Here is a 9,938-nt window from a genome sequence, read left to right on the forward strand (position 1 = left end):
TATATATGCGTGGGGTTGCTTGGCCTGAAAAACATTAACGATACCAGTTTTTCTGAGTCAGTTATACAGTCTGTCTCCCGTTTGTAACATAAACCGTTTACAAATCGAATTTTACGACAAAAACATGATGCGAAGTAGAACTTCGCATTCTGTATTTTAACATTAGAAATATTTAATATGTTTATAACACAACCCCAAATACATATACGTAAAAGAAAATTTAAGGTTTAGCGATTTAAAAAAAAAGGTTTTGGTCTTAGTTTTCTCTCGGTGACGTCACTATCTCAAAGCGGCACAGGCTCCTCCTACCACTCTCAAATGCAGCTGCGCCACCTCTCTTCCTTTGTCCATTGATCCTCGCTGTGGTCTCCAAAATTCGCAACAGGACTAAACGGCTCTTCGGAAAAGGTTACATTTCCGTGCCGTGGTTTCGGTGTAAAGCAAAGCAAACGAATTTTACGAGGCACGTGTCGTTATCCTGTTGGTTTTAGTCCAAGATGAGTCTGTTAAGCACCAGCCCGAGCAACCTGGATTCCACCGTTGAGTCTAACGTTGCACCGAAGACAAACAAAATGGAAGACACCAAGTATCTGCCGGAGCTCCTGGCTGAAAAGGATAGCCTGGACTCATCGTTCACCCACGCCATGAAGCTCCTTTCTGCAGGTAACGGAATCAACAGCCCGCCGTGTCATTGCTAAAGTAGGCTTGGCTGCTGTGGTGTGGCCTACTTTTCTGTTTGCGGCGGCCGGGAAGCAGACGGCGGCTTGAAACAATGGCGCACAGGACACGTGGAATATAAAGACATTTGACTGAGAATAAATATAAAATAGAAACAAAATTCTCGGTTGGATATGTTTACGTTATTAAAAACTTGCCTAACGTGTGTATGTTGTGGAAGATTATATATAATCGCGGTTTGCAAACCGTGATTGCGCTGACTGACCTAGTTGATTCGGTTAAATAACATCACCATCCGATTTAACGAAACATCAACCAGGAATTTCGGTAAAGATGGATCTGTTTTTACTAGTTTTATTTGCTAATTTTTATATTTTCAATTAACTGAATTCGCTTCATTGTCCACAGGTTTACGTTGTATCGTTTGCATTAGTTTCCAGTGATTTAGCTATTTCTGTAAATTTCGTGAAGTCCGATGTGTAGTTAATTAATCATACTTAAAAAAAACAATGTACATGTCCTGTAATTTTCACGATCCGAGTGTCGACTCGACAGGCTTAATATTCGACTAATCGGGATACGATGAAGCCCGATTTTGGCTGATTGGTTTTAGGCGCTTTTTAAATGACGTGAAATATCTTGATTTTTCTGGATATTCATTAGGCGCTTTTTAAATGACGTGAAATACCTTGATTTTTTTTCTGGATATTCCTTCTTAAAAATCCTCATTGCAGAAATTCAGAGGATCCAAACTGGTGGGGGCAAGAAAGAGCCAGAAAAGGATTTGTACCTTGATCTTTTTGCCACCAAGAATCTCAAACTGAAGGAGCGAATACTCATCCCCACCAAACTGTACCCCAGGGTAAGAAGTAACGCAGTATATCGTAGGATTTAAGTCACTACAGAATTTGTAAAAAAAAAACAAAAACAAAACAACTATTGTTGGAGTCAAGTCTGACTTGTCTTGTCTGTTGTTTGACTTGTCTATTAAATTATTTTTCTCTCCAGGTCAACTTTGTCGGTAAGCTTTTGGGACCTCAGGGTAGTACCATCAAGAGGCTTCAGGAAGACACTGGTGCTAAAATCTCAGTTCTGGGTAAAGGGTCCATGAGGGATAAGAATAAGGTAAGTTATTTTTCAACACTAGTCAGAGCGTTATCCCTGTAATCTTTTGTAATGTATGTTAAATATATATATTTTAATGTTGTCCAGGAGGAGGAGCTGAGAAATGGTGGTGAGGCTAAATATGCTCACCTGTCCATGGAGCTTCATGTGTTCATTGAAGTGATGGCACCTATTCCAGAAGGCTACCTTCGAATGGCTCATGCCATGGAGGAGGTCAAGAAGTTCCTCATCCCCGTACGTATCCCCACGGTGTACTACGTTCAGTATGTGTTCTATTAAGAGTAAACTGTTGTCTGATCACTTTGTTCTTGTCTGAAGGAGCCTGGTGAGTATGACATGTACATGGATCCTCACTTCCTGAATGGATCCCAGGATGGCAGGGGTCGCGGTGTACCCGGAAGGGGAAGAGGTGGACCACCAGGAGCTGGAGGACCCAGGTACGAGCTCGAAGCAATCGAAATCGACTGGTAGCAAAAGCGTGTTCCCGTTCAAGATATGACGGAGCGCATGTTGAACATAGTCTTGACTGTTTTCCCAGGGGACGGGGAATGCCCCGCGGCGGACCCCGAGGAGCGATGCGTGGAGTTGCTCCACGAGGAGGACCAGTCCGAGGCACCGCTAGAGGTGGTCCGTCTGGTAGGGGTGGTTTGCCTTCTGCGCCAGCTAGAGGAGGCTCAGCGCCCCGTTCTAGACCTCCAGCAGCAGGTGCCCCAAGAATGCTCCCCTCCGCAGCCATGTCCCATCAACAGGTCACTTCAGGGTCACAGGCCAAGCCTGACGCCTACGAGGAATATGTATGTTACCTGGTTTTATTTATTTATTTTAATTGTTGCTTTTCCCAGAGTTGGTGTTAAATGTGTCAAACCTTTTTTTCCCCCAATTTTTTTTTGCCACAGTCATCATACGACGACTCCTACGCAGAGGTGCCCTACGAGGGATATGACAATTACTACAGCCAACAAGCGGCTCCAGCGTAAGTTGGGACGAATCATATTATTTATTTATTTTATTTTAAATACTGCTAAATCGATTTTACTGATTATGTCAATGTATTCTTAGTGACACTGAGTATTACGACTACGGACACGGCGAAGCACAAGAGGCATCGTACGAAAGTTATGGTAAGTTGTTTCTCCTCCTTTGTTTCTGAGCACCAGTGATGGAGGGTGAACTCTGCTGCGATGTTTGTGCCAATCTACCAGTGTCACTAATACGACTGTGTCGTCTTCTTCTAGGTCAAGACGAGTGGGACAGTTCGTGGACAAACACTGCCGGTGGCGGCAAAGTGCCATCTTCCAGGCAGACGAAGGGACAGTACAGAGACCATCCCTATGGAAGATACTGAACACCTACTGGTAGAGAGTTGCTAATGCAACTGTCTCCAAACGGTTGCTCACTTAACTTTTGAAAAGTAATTTCCTTCCCACTCGTTCTCCTTTTCTATACTTTTTTTTTTAACTTCATAGATGTTTAGACAGATGTATCATAGAAACTAAGTATTTTTTTTTTTTGTTGCGGTTGCGTTGTTGGAATTTAAGGTCCGAGTTACATAAACCATAAAATAGTGACATTTTAGTAACCCTGATTCTTTTCAGTGATTGTGGCGATAGACTCATCAAATACGCTGCTTATCAAAAGTCCTTGACGACTGGGCGCAAATTAATCCTTACGTCTCGATGTTACATACGTCTGTTCTAGTTGAACTCCAATAACAGACCTGCAAAAGTAGTTTTTCCATTCATTACCGCTCAAATCATATGGAACAAAATTAGTGCCTAATTGACCAAAAATGCTCAATTATTGCTGTTGATAAAAAAAAGTGACAGTCCGTCAATTTTACTTGAGACAATTATTTTTGCTGAAAAACTCATTAAGCTTAAGGACCAGCTGCAGCCAAGTCAATAGTTTGTACATAAGACAACTGTGTATGCTTTCAAGTCGTGCCGTCTCCAAAATGCATAATGCTTGTGTACTTTGGGCTAAATAGGATCCTAAATATATTCCAAAATGTTTCTTCTGCAGTGCGTGTTTCAATAAAGTTTTTAGTTTCTGTTTTTTTAAAAACAATCTAAACCTGGTATTTTTGCCTTTTGTTGTACTTAAAAAAAAAAAAAAGTTGCTATAGCTTGTGGAAGTTGTTTTTTCAACCCCAGAATGAGCTTTATGTATACGTGTCAGCGTTATTTAGAAGATAAAGAAACAAATCAGTGTTTTTGCAAGTGAACTTATCGCCATTATCTGTTCATCAAAACGCATCTAAATGACATCTGTAAACAAAAAGAAGGAAAAAAGACAGAAATAAAGCTCATCATTGAAATAATGTGCTGCCAAATACATGTTTGACTTGAAAATGATTTAGTGCTTGAACTTGTATGTCATTAACCTTTAGTTAGTGCATCTCTTTAAGCTCTCGAGAGCATACTCCATCTTCAACCGCTTGAAGTAACTGAATTTCAACAGTATTTCAAATCAAGCTTGCAGGGATCTTACTTGACTTTGAAGCAAAGTCATGCTGGCTGCTTTTTATAAAAGACAAAAATCGCATTGGAGGGGATTCTAAAAGCCTAAAGATCGCCACAAGAAGGTAAAACTAAACCCAACACTCATTTCTTAGTTTTCTGTATTTTTTTTTCTGTGCAAAATATCCAGTAATTTAAGTCATCAAAAAAACTCAACCAAAACACTGAAGTACAAAAATATGCTACCAGTAGTTAACCCGAGGGAAAAACAAACATAAAAACAAATCAGAAATGGTTGTGATGCAACTCCAAAAATCCAATAATGTTCTTAAATATTATACAATACCTAACAATTTATATCTGCTTTCTGTAAAGTATTTAAATAATAGTTGGACCTTAAGCGTAAAAAAAACAGCTTGACAAAACAAATTGGTGGACAAAATACTCTTCAGCCAGAGTTGCACGATATTGCTGGAAAAAAAACGTAGTTTGCATGCGAGTGTTTGTCTGTTTCCATGTTACTGTTGCCACAATCTTATTTCTTTTTCTCCTCTCAGGTTGCCACATGGCGGTGTCGGCGCCGCGGGCACGGATGAATGAATGTGTCGGCGCCGCGGGCACGGATGAATGCCAATAAGCTGACGCTAAGACAGGTCAGATGTGAGAAGAAAGATGTCACTTTGCTGACTTGAACTGTTTTGTAACTTTTTGTTTTGTCTTTTCACAGGATCGATACATTGAAAAGAGCACAGAGTCTACAGTATCAAAAATGACGGGTCGGTCTGGGGTTACTAATGTGAAGAGAGCATTCTCCTTTACTGAAAGAATGCTCTGAAGGCAACCCTAGAGAAATATCTTCATTTTCAATTTTTTTAAAGTTAGATTTTTTTTAACAAACATTCTGTTTTGCACTGAAAAGTCATCTTTTGTAGAGTTATTTTTTTAAATAAATACTTTGTACTGAATGATTGTGTTTTCCTTACATATAAGAGTGAAAGTTACTGCAGTTATTCATGTTTGCAGCAGGTTGGAACAATAGCAGTATAAAAGATGGTAAATGTCTTTCATCAAAAAAAGTCACATAAACCAAGTGTTCTGAACAGTTTTGACCTTGAGGCCCAATTTTTATAGTACAAAGTGTCCCAATCAATTTGGTCTTTAAGGAGGTCCGCACCACATTCCTCTTGATTATTTCTTATTTTAGAAACCTATTCAATCTATTTGCTACAGCTAGCGCAGAGAAAAAGGTAGTCTTCCATATATTGGAGCTTGTTAAAGATCTGACTGATTATTGGCCCCATGTGGTCGAAAGCTCCATTATCACCTAACCTCTCATGGGAAAAATTCTCTGGAGTCTTCCGATCTGACTGATTATTGGCCCCATGTGGTTGAAAGCTCCATTATCGCCTAACCTCTCATGGGGAAAAATTCTCTAATAATCTATGCGGTCCAGCGTCCCACAGGTGCAAAACTGAAAGTTTTTGGCGGCCCTCTAGGTGGCACTAGTGGCCCAAGTTTGGACCTCGGCCCTATGGTTAAGAATAACTGGTGTAGGCTGGCTTCAAGTGAACAGGTGCATGCTTCTAAACATTATGACAGCAGAACAGATCTTTCTGAAGATGGCGCCCCTTAACATGTATATAAAATATAGATGGGTAGATGATGTAGATCTAAAAGTGACGCACAGAGAGGTGCTATTAAATAACAGACCAAAGACTTTGGCCTCTTTCACTGGATAAACTATGGATTGGTACAATTAGTAAAAACTTTTGTTTTACACATGAGGAATGTTATGCATTACAAGGTCAGAGGTTGGTTCAATTCCTCAACTCTTTGTTTACTACTGCTAATTGTAAAAAGTAGGGAAAAGGTTTAGGCTGAATGTGCCGATGACTCCTGGAAACTCTGGGCAACTTGGGATTTCTGCTTACATGCTGCATAGCCGTGTGTTTTCAATATATATATATTTAAATGACACATAATGTATAAAGTCCATTTCTGGACGGTGCAGTTGTGAACATGGGTCATTGTTTTACTGAAATGTTGCTTTAATGGACGAATCTCCACCCACTGGTTGCTATCGCGTCCGCGCCCCCCTCCATCCAGCTTCCAGCCTCACATCAACAATGGGTGTCCTCGCTAGTTCCGCTGACAAAAAGGCCGGTATTTTATTAAAAGTGAAGACAGAATAAGCCGCGACTGTGTTGACAAAGTTGTGCCGGAGTCCCGATAAACGTACGCTGCTGCTGCCGGTGGTAAGATCACGTTTATACTCCAGCCTGTGGCTTTGTATCACCAACAGCTAGCTCGCTTGTTAGCCGCAAACACAGTTAGCCTAGGCCCAAATCTTTGTATTTATTGGAGCATGGCGCTGCTGGACACACTAGGACTGTGTCCGTCATTGTTACACGACCACGCTGTGTCCACATTCTGCCTCGTGTCTCACATTAAACACCATTTTGCATACATTTGTACCTGTAGTGGGGCTACAATTTAGCACAGCAGCTAACCTGAACTGTCAGCTTCCGCAAAATAATAACCTTATTCAAAACATTGTGATGCATTCAGTGCGAAAGGTTTGGTTGGATGTTAGGGGCGTGTTCTTCACCACTTCTTAAATTTTTTATATATATATTATTTAACATTGTTTAGTTTTTAATTGAGGTTTATGTCAGTATTGTCTTTTGTTTACCACTCCTTCCACTATCAGCCCTGTGACAACCGTCGTTGACTCATCATTTAATCTTTGATGCTTTTGTCGCTAAACCTTTTGCAGTAGATCTGCTAACACATGACTAAAATATAAGTTATTTGAATCTCTTAATCCGTAAGTCAACATCACAAATATCATGTATAGTTTGTGTCTCTTCAGGTGACACAAAAATAAAAAAATAAAAAATAACGTGCGGTTCCATAGTGTAGTGTTTAGCACGCCTGCCTCGGAAGCAGAGAGTCCTAGGTTTGATTCCCAGAGGAACCACATTCTTGGCGCCTGTTGGGGGCAGCCTGTTAACAGCATATCTGGTGTTAAAACAAGAATTTCACAAATATGGGATCAGTATAGTTCAGTTATTATTATTATCATGAGTTATATTAGCAGCATATATATTATCCAATGCATATAAAAAGGACAGAGGATAGAGATTCTTAGGGTAACAGTGGACGACGATGGGGCAACAAAGATGGAGAAGCCAGAAAGTGCCTGAAGAATTATTTTTAAAGGAAAACATTAGTCAACCTGCTCAAAAATCCTAGGCACATGTTAGAAATTAAAATGAATTCAAGTGTCTGATCAGATGGAAATGATCCAAACAGACACTGACTCAGTCTGTGACGTGTCCTCCGGCAGGGATTTCACAAAGACTCCCGCTTTTAGCAGCTGTGGATAACAGCGGCACAGCAGAACTCCACTCGCAGCTGGTTGAAGTGCGGCGAGAGTGTGACTGCTATGGCCGGCGGAAGAAGAGGATCCAACCGTACTGCATACTGCCGTCCTCCACTCAGCAGCGAACCAGGATCAGTCAGCAATGGCAACCACTCCACCAGTTCCCCTGTGACAGGTGTGCGGTCCCGCGCTAGGTGAGTTCAAGTCGCCCGCTTCACTGCTTTTTTTTATTGGACCTACCGGGGACTGTAATGGTCTAACGAGGATGTTGTGTGGTTGAAGGAACGGGTCTGGGACCTGCATGTCCAGCCCCCCGCTGGCGGCACAGACGGTGGTCCCTCTGAAGCACTGCAAGATCCCAGAGCTGTCGGTGGATTGTAACGTCCTCTTTGAGCTGCACCTTTTTATCTGCCACCTCATTGGCCTGTTCGTCCACTATGTCACCATCTACAAGACTGTATGGTGGTATCCTCCGTCACATCCTCCCTCACACACATCGCTGGTGAGTACCAGGTGGTTAGGTGTGGACTTATTTAACTAGCTGTTACAGTGCAGTAACGCAGGGCAGGCATGGCCAACCCGTGGCTCGGGGGCCACAAGTGGATCTTTGCCCGGTTTCATGCTAAATTTTGGCGTTGACGCAAATGACTTGGAGAGTTTGAAATAGTTGAGAATAAAGCAAAATATTTGTTGTCGTTTTGCAGAATTTTCACCTCATCGATTACAACATGTTGGTGTTCACGGTCATCGTACTGGCCAGGAGGTTAATTGGAGCGATCGTCAAGGAGGTGAGAAACTCAACACTTTCACTGTTTTCATATTTCTGGGTTTAAAAAACACAAGTTCAACTGTTCCCGACACTGGAGCTGGTGAAGCAGGTTTGACTGTGTTTTTATGGCTCAGTAAAATCACCTGATTCAAACCATAAAACCCACTGCACTTGTTCTTGCCTGTAAAGCAGGGATGCTCAACCAAAGGGCTGCAGGCCAGTACTGGGCCACACAGACGAATACATTTTCTTTTTTTCTTCTCTTCTTTAAGTCAGTCTGTGTAGTATTTTATTTTGAAAAATGATCACTTCCACCCACTCTTTAGTATCAATTTAAATGATAATATAATGATAATATAAATAAAAGTGTATTATATAAGATTATATTTTAGATTATATTTTAAGTTATATAATAAGTTATATTTACATTTTGTATGTAAATATATTTTGTATTATTATTGATGCACCGTATTATTCTTTGTTATGCACGTGACCTCCCCCATACACACCTCCCCACTGTTGAAATGTTTTTTTTTTTTTAATAAAACCCCTTGGTGGTGCAAAAATGTTAGACACACTGCCTTAAGTAATTTTTTTTAATTTGTCATTTCCCTGTTCGCCACTGGTTAATGCTCTGGTTTTCTGTCTGTTCCAGGCGTCACAGAGTGGAAAACTCTCGTTTCCTCATTCAATTTTTTTAGTGATGGCTCGGTTCGCAGTTCTGACACTGACGGGCTGGAGCCTGTGCCGCTCCCTCATTTACCTCTTCAGGACTTACTCTGTCCTCAGTCTGCTCTTCCTCTGCTACCCGTGAGTAACCAACGTGAAGTGTCTGTTAATCACAGCGAGCTCTGCTTCCACCCAGTGGTGAAGTTCAGTTTAATGGGACAAGTTCTGGGATTAAACTGTCAAATGTCCTGACAGATAAAATTATATAATCATTAAATATATAAATTATTATTTATTATTATTATATTCATATAGTAATTAAACATAAATATCCCTAATATCCCAAAGGGAACTCCCAAGGGATTGATAAAGATCAATCTATTTATCTATCTATCTAAAAAGTACTAAAAATAATTAGCGTTGTTATTTACAGATTTACCCTTTTTTTTTATTTTCACTTTATTAAGTATCGTTATCGAATTATATATTGAAATCCAGCTCTACTCTGACTGGTTTGGTCCCTGGTTTAACTAATAATTATTTATCATTTATTTATTTGTCAACTTCTACTTTCATTAGTGACTTGTTTTCTCATTTGAAAAGAGACTTCTTCGTCATTAAATCGTCCCCTTTTTTTTCCCCCACAGATTTGGAATGTACATCCCGTTCTTCCGTCTGAACTGTGACTTCCGTAGAGTAGGTCCACTCTCGCCTATCGCCAGTATCGGCTCCAAGGAGGTGGGGGGCATGGGCCGGGGCAGGGACTACCTGACGGTGCTGAAGGAGACGTGGAAGCAGCACACCAGCCAGCTGTATGGCGTCCAGGCAATGCCGACCCACGCCTGCTGCCCGG

The 9,938-nt window shown here is 41.0% G+C and overlaps 2 protein-coding genes across 5 annotated transcripts in view; both read left to right on the top strand.

Moving 5' to 3' along the window:
• Positions 1 to 297: 297 nt before the first annotated feature.
• Positions 298 to 5,227, top strand: khdrbs1a (KH domain containing, RNA binding, signal transduction associated 1a). Of its 4 annotated transcripts, none has more exons than XR_003050144.1 (12): positions 298 to 663; positions 1,413 to 1,540; positions 1,687 to 1,803; positions 1,891 to 2,037; positions 2,122 to 2,240; positions 2,342 to 2,597; positions 2,700 to 2,776; positions 2,863 to 2,924; positions 3,039 to 3,214; positions 4,820 to 4,844; positions 4,877 to 4,915; positions 4,990 to 5,227. XR_003050144.1 is itself a non-coding variant. In XM_008326623.3 (9 exons), exons 1-9 carry the CDS (start codon positions 498 to 500, stop codon positions 3,146 to 3,148), a joined length of 1,182 nt encoding a protein of 393 aa, XP_008324845.1. In that variant the 5' UTR covers positions 298 to 497; the 3' UTR covers positions 3,149 to 4,674. The 4 variants fall into 4 exon arrangements, 1 of the variants encoding a protein (XP_008324845.1); XR_003050145.1 differs by having other exon boundaries at positions 4,820 to 4,833; positions 4,865 to 4,915; XR_001760980.2 differs by having other exon boundaries at positions 4,820 to 4,864; positions 4,900 to 4,915; positions 4,990 to 5,026.
• Positions 5,228 to 6,336: 1,109 nt separating this feature from the next.
• Positions 6,337 to 9,938, top strand: part of tmem39b (transmembrane protein 39B) — a 5,902-nt gene continuing 2,300 nt past the window's right edge. The window contains exons 1-6 of the mRNA XM_025059428.1: positions 6,337 to 6,517; positions 7,612 to 7,841; positions 7,930 to 8,149; positions 8,352 to 8,435; positions 9,072 to 9,226; positions 9,733 to 9,932. Coding sequence (XP_024915196.1) covers positions 7,711 to 7,841; positions 7,930 to 8,149; positions 8,352 to 8,435; positions 9,072 to 9,226; positions 9,733 to 9,932 — 790 coding nt within the window. The 5' untranslated portion in view covers positions 6,337 to 6,517; positions 7,612 to 7,710. The remainder of the gene's footprint in view (positions 6,518 to 7,611; positions 7,842 to 7,929; positions 8,150 to 8,351; positions 8,436 to 9,071; positions 9,227 to 9,732; positions 9,933 to 9,938) is intronic.

The sequence above is a fragment of the Cynoglossus semilaevis genome, chromosome 1, assembly GCF_000523025.1.
Source record: "Cynoglossus semilaevis isolate Cse_v1.0 chromosome 1, Cse_v1.0, whole genome shotgun sequence".
Taxonomy (NCBI): Eukaryota; Metazoa; Chordata; class Actinopteri; order Pleuronectiformes; family Cynoglossidae; genus Cynoglossus; species Cynoglossus semilaevis.